At 33.7% G+C, this 17703-nt stretch overlaps 2 protein-coding genes across 5 annotated transcripts; both read left to right on the plus strand.

Moving 5' to 3' along the window:
- Positions 1-1364: 1364 nt before the first annotated feature.
- Positions 1365-8302, plus strand: LOC105557958. 4 transcript variants are annotated; one of them, XM_012005397.1, is made up of 7 exons: positions 1365-1505; positions 3843-4032; positions 4108-4225; positions 4703-4964; positions 6812-6928; positions 7058-7148; positions 7223-7579. In XM_012005397.1, the coding sequence occupies exons 2-7, from the start codon at positions 4024-4026 to the stop codon at positions 7460-7462; spliced, it is 837 nt and encodes a 278-aa protein (XP_011860787.1). In that variant the 5' UTR covers positions 1365-1505; positions 3843-4023; the 3' UTR covers positions 7463-7579. The 4 variants fall into 4 exon arrangements, 3 of the variants coding, with proteins under 3 accessions (XP_011860787.1, XP_011860786.1, XP_011860785.1); XM_012005396.1 differs by having other exon boundaries at positions 3913-4032; XM_012005395.1 differs by lacking the exon at positions 1365-1505 and adding an exon at positions 7723-8302 and having other exon boundaries at positions 3792-4032; positions 7223-7458.
- Positions 8303-14563: 6261 nt separating this feature from the next.
- LOC105557961 lies at positions 14564-17269 on the plus strand. Its single transcript, XM_012005401.1, has 2 exons — positions 14564-14921; positions 16374-17269. Exon 2 carries the CDS (start codon positions 16658-16660, stop codon positions 17267-17269), a length of 612 nt encoding a protein of 203 aa, XP_011860791.1. The 5' UTR covers positions 14564-14921; positions 16374-16657.
- The last annotated feature ends 434 nt before the right edge of the window (positions 17270-17703 follow it).

Raw genomic sequence — 17703 nt, forward strand, 5'->3', positions numbered from 1 at the left:
ACGATTATTAGAAGATTCCTGGAATCTTCGAATGTTCTTGGCGTATATTCCTAGAATGTTAATGGAACGTTTTTGTGCTATTTGGGATGCGGGTCACAAGGCAAGATGTAGGTTGCCCAACTTGTAGATCTTCAAATCTTTCTGAAAATTGTGAATCTATATACCGTTTCTTTCCACATTAGTGCTACGCACCGAATTGTTTTTCCGTGTTCCTACATCTTGCCTTGTAACCCGCATTAAGTGTGTTCTCATACATTGTTAGTTTTAGATAGAGGGTCTTACTTGAAAGTTTATTAAAAATATCTAGTTTAGCTTATTCGTAAATCTGCTATTAAAAGGAAAAATAATGATGTAACAGTAATTAATGTGAAGTTTTTATAGCTTCATCAATTTTCACATATTTGTTTCATAATAGTAATAAAATATAGATATAAGAAAGTCTCCTATTATGAAATAGACTTCTAATATGAGATAGCAAGTTTTCAACATTCAAATTCAATCATAAATATTTTTTGCAACAATTACACGACCTAACAATGAATTTTCCACTAAACAGATTTCACTTCAAAGGAAATAAATTATAAAAAACGTACAGAATTATTTAACGCCAGTAATTGATTAAACAATGTAGAAAAATTTCATGACGGCCAATGGCTGGCAAATTCTAATTAAAGAAATTTATTGCGAAAAATATTACCTCAGCCAGGGTTTGAACCTGGACCTCCCTACACTCTAGGAGGGCGTCTCACCAATTCGACCACTGAGGCATGTGGTAATATTAGTCGCAATAAACAGTACTGATGATATCTTCGCGTTTATTTTTCATCGTTTATCATTTGATGATTTGTAACTTTTCAACTATCACTTGTTATTATGCTTTGAATATTCTTAATACTTCTACACCCGAAAAATGAATCGAAAATACATAGGCACTATGCTTGATTTGTACGTTCTACTGGTATGAAATACACTCCACTACGCGTGCGCATGGGACATAAGAAAAATGAGAAACATTAATACATGCCTCACATAAATGTAAATTACGGTAATTTAGTTATTACTGTAATCGGGTAAAATAGAATAAAGGTATAGTTGTTTTGTTGCGAGAAACATAGCATTTTTTAAATTACACTTTGAACCTTACGTTCTTCTTACACGAATATAGGCATATTACATATATTCAAATTGCAATTATAGCATTTATTTTTAATGTCTGTATGAGAACAAAGTACCGTAACATTGAAAAGCTGATAATACAATAATATATGATATTGAAAGAATTAAGTGAACAGTAACTGAGTAAGGGAAAAAAAACTTCTATAGGCTATGGGCTCACAGTAACGCTTGAACTGTTATTTGAGATGGAGTTCCCCGAGGGGAAATACTATAGACTCAACCATATTCTATTATCATCGATTGGACTCTGGCCATACGATAATTCTAGCATCAAATACATTCAAGTCATACTATCACTACTGATATACATATCATTTTTAACACTTCAGGTATCTACGTTACTATTTTTAATACGTTATATATATACTTAATTTTATACGTTATATTGAAATCTACATTTCCCATATCCACTTGATAAAAGTTCTTTTAATATAAATATTTAAGGTAAACACTCTCCAAAATAAATGATAATTTAATTTTGATTTATGCTTAATTGTAAAGTTAAAATAATCATACTCTTTACATTTCTTTCCGTATTTTACAATTATTTTACTTGATTATTTAAGATTAATAGGACAATTTTACATGCATTACATATCAAATTAATACATCATATTATAGAATAATTTTAAAAGTGTCACGTAAATACCTACGTGAGATTTAGGATATTATCAAATTATACATGTATACATATTCCACATACATTTTACGCTACGCAAATAATGAATAAATCTCTGAGTTTATAGATTTATTATGTCATACTTTTTAACATTCACGTAACTATCATAATTCTTTGTACTGTTGGATATTATTAGATTCAATTTAAATCTATGCCCAACATATATTGTCAGTTATCTTTATTACTTACCTAATTAATTAAGAAAGCTAATATACCATTTAGATGATTTTTAAATATAAATATACTCATTCCTTGATTTATGCTGTATGTCTTATAGACAGCCTCAATTTTACGCGGTTAGAAAATATATCTTTAAAAGAGACATACTGATAATAAAACTAAAAAAGTAGAATTGCCAAATATTTCTAATGATGAAGATAACAATTTTGAATCAATTAAAAACAAAATTGACCCAAGAATCTGGAAGCATTCACTATTTAGTCTAACAAAGGATTTGTGAGAATTGAAAATGATTCAAATTGGAGTCGAAACGTTCACAAATCAATCATGTTTTTTTTTAATGTAATCATAATTAGATGTAACAGATACTCCGCATAAATCGAGGGAAGTCTGTTCTTTTACGAATCTTGGCACGCGTGATATACTTGTTATGTGTAGCTTGTTATACAGGGTGTTATGTAATACCCGCATCAATGCTTATTGTGGCAAATTCAATTGAATTGGGCAGTGGGCCGGCCTAAGACAGCGATTTTTAATAATTAATAACTCGTTAACTATTGCAAAACCTACAAAGTGGTACAGGACTTTTCGACTTAGTCTAGTCCACTCTATCCCACAATAAGCGTTGATGCGGGTATTACATAACACCCTGTATAAGTACGTCATCTCTGCATATTTGATAAAAAAATTATTTTAAATGAATCTCTCATACCACAGCTGTTTCAGTGTAATAAACATTTTCACATAAATTTTCATAATTAAGTATACATGTTCAATTAAACTTATTAAATTTTAATCTAAATATTAAAGGTTATTTAAGCTTTTTTATTTCAATATACAGGGTGTCGGATTCGATTTGGACCACTCCAAAGATTATAGTAGATTGGGTCAAACTGAGAAGAAAAGTTATATACCATTTTACAAAATCCGTAATTATTATCGCGTAATTAAGAAAAACATCTGAACCAATATAAGTGCACGGAGGAGCTGAAGGCCGGACTCGGCAGACATGCAAAATGGTGTATTATTCTCCTACCACCAGAAAAACTTTTTCGGCGCGGTCATATGTCGCGCGTTCGCTCGCTGCGCGCTGTTCGCCCGCTCACCGCTCCCCGCTCGCCGACGTCTCTCATCGATCGATGCGTGACTCCACCTCTCGCTATCGGATCTTGAGAGTCAACAGATACACTATTTTGCATGTCTGCCGAGTCCGGCCTTCCGCTCTCCCGTGCACTTATTGGTTCAGACGTTTTTCTTAATTACGCGATAATAATTACGGATTTTGTAAAATGTTATATAACTTTTCTTCTCAGTTTGACCCAATCTATTATAATCTTTGGTGTGGTCCAAATCGAATCCGACACCCTGTATAATAAATTACAATATAAATTACAATTGGTATGGGTGTCAATAATAATATAATTTAGATAATCTACACCATAAATACGCAATATATTGAATTATCTAAAGCCTTGTGTCCACGATCCAAGAACTGTATCAAGGTTGAGTTTCGAGAAATGTGTAGCCAATCAACTTGCAGCTTTTCTGTAAAAGATGCAAGTTGATTGATTACACATTTCTCGGAACTAGAACTTGGACACAGTTCTCGGATCGTGGACACAAGGCTTAACGGGAGGATCTCATATTGCGGAAGTTTCAAACCCATAAAACCGTACAATTGGAAATGTGTACAAAGCTGTCGGTAAAATGTAAGCCAGGGAAGTTGTTGGCAATCAGGAATGTAGGCAAACGATGCACCCCCCCCCCCCCATGTGTGTATGAGTTTTTTAAATAACTTTTCTTTCAGATATGCAGAATCCGCTAGCAATTCTATAATCATACAATATTATTTGTACATCAGTAAGTGTTGCTTACAGTTTGCGAAATTATTGGTTCCGGGGTGTAGCCTTGATCTTCTGCTTGAAGTATTAGCTTATAATTTCCTTATTTTAGTATGGTTTATCAAATATATCGCTTTTTCTTCTGTTATGAGAAACGTAAGTTCCGGAATAATTAAACATGAAATTAGTGGCTATAATGTATAATATAATAGTATTTACATTTATTAATAGATAAAACGATTACAAAAATATATCCAAAATAATTGGAGCATTCTGGCAGACGATCGAGAGATTAATATAATGTACAAATATACAAACATTGGAAAACAATCTACAATAGTTATAGCAAGTGAATAAAAATTGTTGAATAAATTTTCAATTACTTTATCTCAATTAAATTTGAGTTATTTGAGATAATAATAACGTATTTCTGAAGTGTAAAGGAGAAATGCAACTTAAAATTAATACAATCAATTTTCTAATCTTTCTTTAGATAAATTTTGTTATAATTACTCTAGCGCTATCTTTTCAGAAACCGAAATTTAATAAAAACTTTGAATTCTTAATTGATTTTTAAATGGCAACTACGTACATTTTTATTAAAGATTTTTTCAACATTTATATACCATAAATATTACCAACAACTAAAAAGATTCTTTTACTTGTATAAAATATAATCTATTGTACATGTTAGTTATAAAAACAAGTATTTTTATAATTTTTATAATTAGTGCACTTGATTATAACAAATAATTTAGATATTTGCACATGAGACAACAGTTATTCTCCGTAACTAAATAAATTTGTAAATTTTTGTTAATTTTAGCATGCGTCTATTTTGGAATTATTGGTTTCACTATGGTACAATATATTCCGGATTTACTTGATTTTGTAATGCCTTTAAATGAATCTCGTCCACGTATACTTCTCCATCAGGCGAAAAATTTTATCGACCACCAAAAATATTTTCATATCTTAATAATACATGATGTTATTGGGATACTCCTTGTTGGAACTACTGGAATAGCTGCTGAATCATTTTCATTAGTAAACGCAATACATGCTTTCGGAATGTTTAAAATTGCTAGGTACATCGTAAGCAAGATACAATTCTCATTAAAAAATTTTCTTTATGTCTGCTTTTATTTCTTTTAAGTTACAAATTTAATAATTCAGTATTGTTTTTTTATGAAGAGAATATTCTATGCATATCCATAAAAAGAATTCTAGGCAATTAATTACTTCTTTTTATTCGAGTAAGATTAATCTGTTAATGTTAATCTGTATTTTCCTATTTATAGTATTTATTAAATTTTATGTCTTATACAATATACAGGGTGAGTCATATCATTTTTTACAACGCTCGTGAGGTGGTAGAACGAATCGAGATGAATAGAAAAGTCCTGTACCATTTTGCAATTTTCGCAATAGTTAACAAGTTATTAATTATTAAAAATCGTCATCTTAGCCCGGCTCACCGTCCAATACGAGCGCGTGGAGAGATGTAACCGCCCGGCAATCGATATTACCAGGAGGGGGGAGTCAGCGCGCCGTTGACCGCGAGCTTACGACGCCGTTCCCGCGTCTCGTCGCACCACGCCTGGCAATATCGATCGCCGGGCGGTCACATCTGGCCACGCGCTCGCATTGGGCGGTGGGCCGAACTCAGACGACGATTTTTAATATTTAATTACTCATTAACTATTGCGAAAATTTCACAATGGTACAGGACTTTCCTGTTCATCTCGATCTGTTCTACCGCCTCACGAGCGTTGTAAAAAATGATATGACTCACCCTGTATAAGGTCCTGGAATTGTTTATTCTCTTCTCCTTATCATTTATTACTTCTACTCTTGCGTTGCGTTTTTCTCATTTTATATCAATTTATATAAATTTACTTTATATAAATTTATGAATAATCACATAGTTAAATAAATCACACAGTCAAATAAAATAGTGAGAAGAAATAGAGCAAGAAAGAAAGTTATAAATAATAGAAAAGTAAGAAGTATTATAAATAATATGAGACACCCTCGAATGTATATTTGACTCATATTTATTATTGCTGAATTTATTTATATACACACATTTATGTATTGTATTATATAATATTGATATATCAATACTTATTAAAATAATGTATACTCTAACTGTATGCTATATATAGTTTTAATATTTAACTTTATTAACTTAATTAATAAAGTTTTTAATTAGTGTCATTATTATATTGTATTATACAAGGTGTCTGTACACAAGAGAACCCCTACGAAAAATGGTGGTAGATTGAGTCAGGCTAAAAAAAAAAGTCATGTACCATTTTACAAAATTTGCAATAGTTATCAAATAATTTATTGAAACGTCTGAGCGAATAAACGCGTAGAGAGCGATAGAACGTAATGCGTACAACCGTTTTATAAAACTGACGCAAACTGACGAAAAATGGCGGACCAATCACAGCGTGCTTCCTTATGGTCAGACGCTATGGGATCTAATAGAGGGTCTCTATCTAGTGCTTATCGCTTTTTTCTCCGAAAGCAGGGGAAAACGTTTTATGCGTACCATCAGGCCGTCCTGGATAGTTATGCCTTAGATTTTCCCGTTAAGCGGGAGTACTGGCTAAAAATAGTCTCCTTGGACCGTCCTCCGCACTATAAACGGGTCTCCCCCGGAACCGCCTACTAAGACATACTTTAGGAGAATCTAATGTTTACCGCTAGCGCCCGCCCCTCGCATGCCTTCTGAGCCTGACCTACCGCTCTCTACGCGCTCATTCGCTTAAAAGTTTCAATAAATTATTTGATAACTATTGCGAATTTTGTAAAATGGTACATGACTTTTCATCTTAGCCTGACCCAATCTACCACCATTTTTCGTAGGGGTCCTCTTGTGTTAGACACCCCGTATATCTATTTCATAACATACAGAATTTTGTAGTTATCGTATGGAACGTATGTTAAGCATAGATGTTTCACAAATATCCATAGCCAAAAGCTATATTATATTCCATGATAGGCTAAGTGCCGCAGTGGACATTCACAGAAGAGCGCTTAAGTTAGTATGTCACTAATTCCTATTATATCTTTTACACGAATATAGTATTAGCAAGAGCTTGAAAATAGAATTGTAGTTTTCTGTAATTTAATGATGGCGAATAATGACGAAAAACTTTTATTCTAATAGGTTTTCGGACTTATTAAAAGTAAGCTTGGGACCATCGTATCTACTTATGATGGTAACAGCTATATGTTCAGCAATAGTTTCTTTCTTTCGTGTACGTATATACTGGTTATATATAATTATGATCGCTAGTTTTATAAGTATTGAAATCATCGATTTTACTTCCAGCTATTTCGAATAGTGACGCTGCATCAGGAAAAAATGGAAATTATTAAATTAATTTGTTATGTGATTTTTCTTTTTTTATTTATAGTTATAGGTAATTTTGTTGGGCAAGAATTTATAAATCACGACGAGCATGTCCATCACACGATGTATGTCATGTATTTAATATATCCTTTTACAACCCGTAATATTGCATCAAAAATTTGTACATACCTATATCGGTTCTATATAAAAATATGGTAATTATTGAGTACAAAGGAGTCAGCTCGAATAATCTTGACACCTTGACATATATTATAGATCACCCTTTTGAGTGATCTTCAGAATATTTTAAACGTCGCTCGTTGTTCCTTAAAAAGTTATTAATAAAAGAAATTTATTTATTTCGCATAAAGTTCTCCACTTTAATAAAATTTTCTTTACTTATAATATACAATGATAATTATATACAATAGAATAATTATCAAAGATGTTTAGAGACTAAGTAATTTTTTGCAATATAGATGTAATACGAAATGGTACCAGACCCCATTAAAGATACAAAAATTTGTACTTTTTGTGATGAGAAAAACTACAAAAACTTACAAAGTTGATGCTGGTGGTTTGTTTAGTCCCTCTTTGGAAACTTTGGCCACGGTTCGAAATCATATTATTAATAAATATAATCATCATATCATTCAGCTTCTTAAATAATACTTTTTCGTTTTAGAGCATGAGTTTAATGCTTTCGTGTCTGACGCTTTTATGTTCCATACAACAATAACTTCAGTTGTAAAAGATACATCGATAAATTTTATAATCTTATGGAGACACATGATAATGTTATTGGATCTCTCACAATCATATCAATTTTAACAAAATATTTTTAATAAGCAATGTGATTAAAGATTTTAATTAAAAAAATATTATCTTGATTCCTTTGTTTCTAACTTTACACTGTTTCGTACACACACACACTTACACACAACTATGTATACTTCTCATAATCGTTTTCGAATAAAAATATTTCTTGTATTATATTGTGCCAAATAAAAACAATATACTTATTATTGTAAGCAAAGAAGTCATCATCACGTCATGTTTTGATAAGATTCAACATTCCTCTATATTTATTATTATAGAAATTTGAGTTAACAGAAATTTTATATCTTAAATTACAAGGTATTTGAAAAATAGATGGATAAACTTTAAAAGCATATTCTACTCACTGTAAGAATGAAAACAAATCATATAAAATTGGGTCCATTAATCTATTTGAAAGAATTAATCTTTATTTAATCATTAAAGAGTTAAGATATTTTATCAAGATGGTAACTTATTCGAACATACAATTGGCAGCTCCACTGTATGTATGAGTGAACTAATGGAATTTGCAGGAAAGTTTAGCGTCTCTATCGACAAATCTTTCCTCAAAAACGATGTCCTACTATAAGTTTATTTATTGCGACCCATCGTCAACTTAGGAAAACTGGATCTTTTTTACCCAATACAGTTAATCAAGGATTTACTAAAATTTGTTGTAAATAAAAAGTTTTTATAACTTGAAAAGAAAGCATTTCCAGACGAATGTTTATATGATTTTTTCTATTCTTACAGTGAGTAGAATATGCTCTTAAAGTTTGTCCATCTATTTTTAAAATACTGTATAATAATAAATAACTTTAGTCATTATATGTATAAATAAAAGAGGGCCCACCCATGTCACATTTCACATCAAGATATGACGATCTTGTTTGCTACTCTTATATTAATTTATAATTAGTAAATACATACAATGTAATGACATTTTTCATACAATTATTCATGTCAGTTTATGTTAATGTGTTAACTTCATATTTTAAGAAATGTTTGTGACTTTTTACACATTTGTGTGCAGTAAAATCATTGAAACAAAATAAGGATTTAAAACTGATTTATTACCTAAATTATACTTTTAGGCCAGGTTTTTCATTTGCTGGTTAAATATTGACCAATTATTAGCAAATAGTTTCGATAAGACTTTAATATCATATGAATATATGACATATGTGTTTCTATGAACTCTTAATAGAAATACTCTTGAGAATTATAACTGAATTGAGAATAAACGGCTGCAAAATTGTTGGACCAATTATCGCTGATAAATTATCAGTGCAAATTTTAAAAAGAATCGATATCTTTATCTCAGATACACGAATATATATGGCAAGGAGAAATTTCCGATAGAAGAAATAAGAAGGGTATATTACTTTGCATGACGTCTGTCGAAGCTTTAAATTTATCACGTTTAACGACGTCTGACTCGAATGTGTTTCTTTGCGACGTGCAACGAAAAGAAATCGCGAAAATAAGTGAGAAGCTTGTTGCGAGTGTGACTAATGGTCTAAAAGACACGGTCGTCGAACAAATCGATATACGTCGCCTTACTCTGCCGAATCGCGCGAGCAAGCAGTGACAAATGCATCTTATCCGTCGTGAATACAAACTTACTCCAGATTAGCAGGTATAAGCATAGTTTGTTGTCTGCAATCTATGCTTGCATTTTAAAATCATTTCAGCTGCCTAATATGCCGAAAAGAAGAAATGATCAAATCTAAGAATAAGATAAAGCTTGAATATATACGTTATGCGATATAACAGTAAACACATATGTATAATGTAAAAATTTATATACATGAATATATGCAGTGAAAATTGCACAATATTACTTTGTGCCAGGTTATATCAGAATTTCTCTTGAAATTTGAAAATGAATGATTATGTACGTTGATATACAAACGTCAATATCTTAAACCCATCACTTTAAATAATAATATCGTTTCATAAATTTTATACAATATCGTTTGTATGTATAGTACATTATTTATTATCTTCCTACAAAAATTGTTACCGTACTTAATAAACAAATCGCAATTAATCAACTATTAAAGATTATTATATTTTTAGAAATAACCTGCGTTTCTTCTCATTAATCTAATTATTACATCTTCGTCAATATTCATCACGTTACATGCAAGATGCATCTAAATGCATACGAAATGGCAAATAAATCGTAACCACTTGACACGTATTAGCGAAATGAGTAATTTATCGTCATAATTAAGTTATTGAATTGCTAATTGCTGTGGTACACATCCCAACGGTGGACATTTACATAATTATGCGGCACATAATTACCTGAGTCGCGCTACGATAAGCAAGAGGAGTTACGCCGGACCTCGAGTAATGTATCCAAAAGACTTCATAGACAGTGCACGTCGGTGACAATCATAAAACCGGATATGCTTGTATCGAGATAATATACTGCGCACTAGACTGCAACTAGAGACTGAAAAGCTGTAAATTAAAGGCTGTAAAAACGCGAGATAAAGATACGCAAATAATGCGACTAGAAGAAGCAACGAGCGTTACTTAAAAAAGTAACAATTTAAAGTTAAAATGCATCATCCAGTAGCTATCCGAGAAAATCATATTAACTACTTATCATGATGACAATGTATCACAATCCGATGTTGAAGATAAATTAAAGTAAGTAATTGCAAAGACAAAATAAAATAGGTTATAAAATTTTACAAACCGAGTACAATACCATTTCGTTTAAAATTAGAGATATAACTTTGTTGAACAGATTAATCAATCAAGATTGATAACAGCGCAAATAGTTTACAAATATAATTCTTCTATTTCAATGCATTAATATTATTTTATCTTACAAATAGAAATAGCAATGTGTGTAAGCAATAATGATCTGATTATTTTTTTGTAAATGATATTTATATTACTATTGTAAACTATGTAGCTATAAATATGTGCGCGAGTAGCAAGGAGTAATTTTTGTCCGATATGCAAAGTAGAGTTTATCGAAACGTATATGAAAAATTATAGCCAAGCATTATACCCCAAAAAACAATTTGAGGACTACATTTCAGAGAAAAATTGTATAACAAATGTTTAAATTGCATTTTCCACAATTACTGCGTGCCAATTTGCAGACGCATCGCTCGGTTACGCAGCTACGAAAATCGACAAGCTAGACGAACGTTACGTTCGCGAATGCATAAATGTATGGCAGACACGCTGTCGCTTAGACATATCGCATCGCCGTAAACTTGAATGAATATCTCGCGACTCGGCGATGCGTCTTATAAGACAAAGGAAGGACGCAGCTCGCGCCGTTGATTCGCTTCAAGGCGTCTCACCCGCCTTCTCGTTCTCATAAAACTTTATTGGATCTAGTTCTCTCATACGAAACTTTATAGTTTGCGAATATGCCGGTCGTACGATGGTAAATAAAATGGAATCGGCGAGGTCGGTTAATGACCGCGCCGAATCGAGTTTTACTTTCATTCGGTGAAAGTGGTACCCCCCGGGCCGAATCTCCATACTCGCAACGAGAGTTTATCAGACGCGTGTACTTTTTTCCCTTTCCTTTTTGTTCCTCCACCGTCGCAACATAGTATTCGAGTAAGAAACATTCCTCTCTCGATGTTCTCCCGAAACAATATCGTTTCTTTCCACAGTCGCAAGTAACACTGTCTCTATAGCAATTTCTGCAATACAAATATTTTTTACGAACCTCCCAAAAGCGTGTTATTCAATACTAATTACTCGCTTACTGGCATTATTTGTTTTATGACAGATATAACTGAATAAGTGTTAAATATTTCAATAAATACCTGACAATTTTCAATAGTATTGTCCAAGTTTATAAAACCTTTTTATACCAATATTTATGCTGTCTGAGATCACCCTTGGTAGTTTTCTCTAGACAGCTGTATCTTCTGAAGATGATTTTTCGTAAAACGCAAAATTATATGGATCCAGCTTGTAAAAAGATACGGGACAGAATAAACCTATTTGTATCCTTGCGAAAGTTGTATAGGACTTCCTTTACGTCGGTTTATAAATTGCGTCCACGAAACATCGCTCCAGTATGTCGCTTGAAGAATCGCGCGATAAGATACAAGAAAATACCAACCCGCACTGTCGATGTTTCAACAGTATAATCCTCAAATAGTTTGTCTGCAACACAGAATTCAGAGACAACATAAGCGTCTTTCAACGGAAAAAGAATTCTTTAATTCTGAAAAAGTAATGTGTCGAGTTCATACGAATTGTACAAAAAGATCATTTGCGCTGAATTTTAAATACTACCTAAACTTTGCAGATTCACAACAATTAAAATTATTACCATGGACATAAATAGCATACGCATAAAAGAAATATAACAAATATCCCAATTTTAATTCAACAAATCTGTAATCTATTTTCTAAAATATCACATATGTCGCAGTATATTATTATATTGTTATAGAATAATATATCATTAACACTGTTGTTGCAAATTTAATAATTTATTTTAGTTAAAAATAACCTACATATAATTCACGAGACCTAAGGTGATTAGTTGTTCGATCTCCGCGCCGTCAAAAATTCACACAGGCAATAAATTTTATCCATCGAAGAATCAGCAATGGAAACGAACAATTCACACATATATTTGACCGTGAGATGAGTCAGAGTGCATGCCGGCAGCATTTTAAGAACTAAGCAAAATATAAGGAATACTTTACGAGGGACACTCGCCAGCGGTGACGTTTATATTGGAGGAACAGTCTGCCTCAACCGATGGAAACGAGCCGACGGTACGACGTTCGGTATATAGGCGAAGATATAATTACGCCATATAATTTATGTCTGCCACTCGCGTGTCCACGATTCACGCGCCGCGGTGAGAAAAGAGCACGGGCACCGAAGAAAAACGCATGGCATATGGATCTTTGCAGGGATTGCCATTCCGTTTTTTTTTCTTCCATCTGTGCTTTAGCTTTGTAAAGACATTCTGAACGTAAAGTCCGAACTCTAAGACCTGCCGCGGAGGAGCAGATGCCTCCCGAATCTGTCGTTCTAAAGTTGCGGGCGTACAACGTCAATGGCGCGTGACAGGCGCATTTCTTTTGCTATGCCTTCTTCAAGAACGCGTTTCACTCGGTGCATCGGTCAAATTTAAGTTACGAAAAAAATATATAAATATAATATATAGAAATTTACTTTTATAAATGTGGGAGGTTTTAAAAAATCAACTAGTACCAATGTAATAATGAATTAAATAAATTTAGTTCGCTGTAATATATTAATAACACATGCGTTTTTTCTTCTGTATCTAAAATACCAAGAGATTAAACTGTCACCTTTTTCATTCCAGAAAATCTTTAATCGTGTGTTAAATTGGATCATAAATTGTTGCACGTAATCCAAAAATATTAAACTTATCTGATTTAAAGTGGCTTCACAAAGTCTATAATTTAAGTGTGTTGACTTCCTGAGATTTTTATAACATTGGCGATTTTAAACTTTATTTTCGTAATTTTTACTGAATATCCGAGACTCTTCTCCCACCACGAGATTTCTCGACAACGGAAGTCGCAAGTCAGCACGCTATTACGAACACACGTCTCTAACATCTTTTATAAAATAGTAGAAATTTCAAAAAATACTTTGAAATCGCACATCTATTACAATTTTCTTATCACGGTGTTGTCATTTATATGTTCAACCGCAAGGAATTTAGGTGCTAATTTCTTTCTACATAACTCACGGAATTTATGGAAAGCTATGATAAACCAAATACTTGAATAGTGATAAATAATCAAAAAATTAAGGAAAAAGCAATATTACAAAGTAATGTTCAAATTCTTCGAATAAGATCATTTTTAGTATTAACAATTTAATTTGTACTTCAAGTAATCCCTAAAAGTAATATACAGAGAAAACAAAAATCGTATCTATTATTTAATTATTATAAACTCTCATACAGCAGCCTCGATGTATAACAGAGAAAATATAAAACCATAATATATTACGATCCAGCGCACAAAGAAGACCCGAAGAGACACCAGTTTATTTCTGAAAAAATCGCGAGAAAATAATTTAAATCTTATAGACACCCGCCTAGTCAGAGGAGAGGTCTAGGGTCCAGGTTCAAACTCTGGCTAAAGTAAATTTTTCGCAATAAATTAAAAAATTTTAATCATTTAGACACTTACATCCCGTGGCTTTTACATCCTTTAGGTATTCTTTTGAATTGTGATTTCACGTCAGAGCCTTATGAATTTTATTGTTTAAATCTTATAGTATTATCAATGCAATGTTACCATGGGCACACTCGTTTCTCTAAGGAATACAGATCTAGAAATGCAGGTGCGAGGGCAGTGAGACTTGCAAGGCGATATAACGATATTGGCAATGACGTTGTGGTCTTCGACAAGTAGTGGTGGTGCCCGAGAGACGGCGACGGTGAGTATGGAAGGAGGCAGAGAGAATAGAGGGAAAGCCTGTCTCTCGCCGGAGCGTGGCATCAGTCGACGATATCGCGCGAAACCCTACGTTCCACAAATACGCCGGCCTTACTTCAACAAGTCACCTTACACACAGCTTAGTTCAGTTACCTCGTCCCAGTCGGAAGATTACGCGTGATCCGATCCGCGAGTCGATTCTCCAAATTGTTTCCGTGCTTCAAGTCGGGACTTTTCTTAAAAATAAAAAAAAACCGCGTTCGATTTTGCAACTTTTACCCACAAACACTTCACTCTTTCTTTTCGCCCTCGCAATCACGCCTGGATTCATCCAATCGAGAAACTCGCGCGGAGTTTCGCTCTCGCAGTGGATTTACGCGACCGCACAAAATCGTAAATTGGTTACGAGAGCCTATTAACTCATTTCGGTAATCATTTTATAGCGCACTCCTTATACGCTTGAAATTGAATACGACCGAACGTTATCTGACACATATTCGTTGTCATTCAATCACTTATTTATCCCGACGACGTTATCTTTGGGTAATCTTGAAATTCTATACTAATTTACGATTGAAAAAAATGATTCTTATGACCGACACAAAACTTTTTTCTTTTAGTTATAACGGTATTATTTTACTTCGCACGTTTAATCGTTTAAACATTATATAGCCCTTTAAATGTCTGCATTGTGCGATTAAAAACCAATGGAAAACCTAAATTCTACGCGAAATATATTTTATTGTGCTTGTTCCTTCAAAGTACGTGTGATATGTGAGTACACGTGTAAATAGAAATTAAAATAAATTAGGGATTAAATTACATACTATCTTTATTTGTTTTTCAATCATTTCTCAGTATGTCTTCACGATTCTTCTAATAGCATTGTCTTATTACAAAATACGGGCTTATAATTTCATGCAACTACCTAATTCACAATAATTTAATGATTCTCTTCATTAAACTTTTATCTACGACAAATAATTTAAAAAATAAATTGTGTACAACAAATCATATTAGACAACGTTGTTTTAGCCGAAAAGTTCAACTTGACAATTCATTCTTTCGGTGAACACCGGGGATTTTTAGAGGACGGCGGAGGTTATTAAACGATGCATTCATAAACATAATAAATCGTGGTGCTGCACAATGAGCGAAGCTCACGCTGAGAATTTATTAAAATCGAGCGTTTAGACAGCCCGTCCTCATCTAAGCGCATTAACGGGAGCGAAACCGCCAATGGATCGATCCCGCGATACGAAGGGGCAACGCGCAGTAATTTATAATAGCTGATTCGGCGAGAACGCCAAATTAATTCATCGTAATAACCCACGGGGAAAGTATCTCACGTCAGTCATATTTTACACAGCACCCGGACGTATCGCGAGCAAAAAGCGCGCGATTAATCTTGACTCCCAAACTTCCGAAATTGACAGTGGCATTGTCCGCAAGGCGACGCGACGCACGTTCCATTACTATTCATTACGGATCAAGACTGAACTGATACGCGAACGAAAGAAAAATTAAAGAAGAGCCTGTTGTTGAATATAGCCCGAGACATGGGATTCGTCGTGACTGATGATTAAAAAGTGCTTTAATCATCTTATCACTTAAGGTTGATCTATACTGAAAATTCGTAATCTATACATTCCCTCATTAGCCGAAATTGGCTAAATAGTTTAAATAGCGTGGATTCATAAATTAATAATTATGGTAATCAATCATAAAATTGTTAAAATAGTGAGAAAGAAACATTAATATTCAGAAAGTCGAGTTACTCTTTCAACACTAGGCGTGAACAAACTTCATATTAAACAGCTTACAGGTATAAATATACATTCACTGTTAAACTTACTGTTCATTATCTAATCACTTTTTAGTAATTGTGAACCAGAGACAATCGCTATAAGACATTAAACTATAACAGAGAGAAACAACGGGAGAAGGGAAGTAGCTTCTCCTGATTCCTCAAGATACGCGAAAAGGTATCGGGCGTATAACAGGTACGCTTGGTGTGTCGTCAAGTCGGCAAACGTTGGCGTGCAGCTGTCGTGCGGAAGAAACGCATGGAAAGAACATACGCTGCCTTCGAGAGGATCGGCAGCATGTTTCTAATAAAACGCGCGCGGTCTCACGCAGTGCCGATGCGTGCAACAGGAATGTTATGCAATGCGAATGCCGTGTATACGAACAGCACGATCGGCAACGATACGGGCACGTAGCCATGAAAGAAATTCTCCCGTCTGTGATGTCGATATCCCGCGCGCGATCCTGGCCGTTGCTGAACACGGCGGGCAAAAGAAACCGTACGGTCGCCGTCGATGACTCGTCCCCGAAGAAAAATCGTCCGACGGAAACCAACGGCGGCGTAGAGAAGAGCAACATCGCGGCTGCTCAACCGGAAAACAATCAGGTACAGGCGAAACAATTGTTATGCCGACGTTATTATCCCGAGGGAGGATGGGGCTGGGTGGTAACCTTCGTCGGCACTCTCGTGCATATTCTGGGACCAGGCCTGCAGTTCTCAATTCCTGCCACTGTCGCATTGCCTGCTAAGGTCAAATTCTATCACCATCCATGGCACACAGCCGGTGAGTCGAGATTCCTGAACGATTGCGTGAATGTTACAGAAATAATCAAAATCGTATATGCAAACGGTACCTTTCGTTGCGCATCTCACTTCTGTTATTTAGTATTTTTATACACTTGTGTCTATACTACAATCGTGAAAAATTGGACGCTGTTTTTGAAACTCTATTTTCCACCCTTTGAATAAACGTGTACGAAAAGTGTTCCCTATTTCTTTACACTGGTGTATCTTTAATAATTAACACTTTGATTGTCATAACACCTATATCTGAATCGCAAAGGCCTCTTCACCTAATTCTAGATGACAGTTTTATTTACCCGATTAAGTATTAAAGTTTATTTAAGATATTAAAGAACCTATAAGGTATATTGTAATAGATTGAAACTCAATACCGAAATCAGCTTGGTAGTCAGTGTTAAAGCGCTAAGAGTTAATACCTAAGTTTTCTTTTTTTTCATAATACTTTCATAATAAAAAGAAATAAAAGATTGAAATAACATAATGAGTCTCTCAGTATATTCATTTCTATCAATTATGCGTCGTAAAAGCATCAAATTTATTAGGAAACAATCGAAGATTAAAGCTTGTGTTAAATCTCTCCCCTTGTGGCAAATAATCGC

Source organism: Vollenhovia emeryi, unplaced genomic scaffold, assembly GCF_000949405.1.
Source record: "Vollenhovia emeryi isolate VEMERY1.0 unplaced genomic scaffold, V.emery_V1.0 DF939398.1, whole genome shotgun sequence".
NCBI classification, from domain to species: domain Eukaryota; kingdom Metazoa; phylum Arthropoda; class Insecta; order Hymenoptera; family Formicidae; genus Vollenhovia; species Vollenhovia emeryi.

Coding starts and splice junctions, on each gene's coding strand:
- LOC105557958 (XM_012005395.1), top strand. CDS start 3,814: ATGAGTTTTTTAAATAACTTTTCTTTCAGATATGCAGAATCCGCTAGC. Junction 4,226..4,702: donor ATCTACAATAGTTATAGCAA/GTGAATAAAAAT, acceptor TGTTAATTTTAG/CATGCGTCTATTTTGGAATT. Junction 4,965..6,811: donor GGAATGTTTAAAATTGCTAG/GTACATCGTAAG, acceptor AGAATTTTGTAG/TTATCGTATGGAACGTATGT.
- LOC105557961 (XM_012005401.1), top strand. CDS start 16,658: ATGCAATGCGAATGCCGTGTATACGAACAGCACGATCGGCAACGATAC.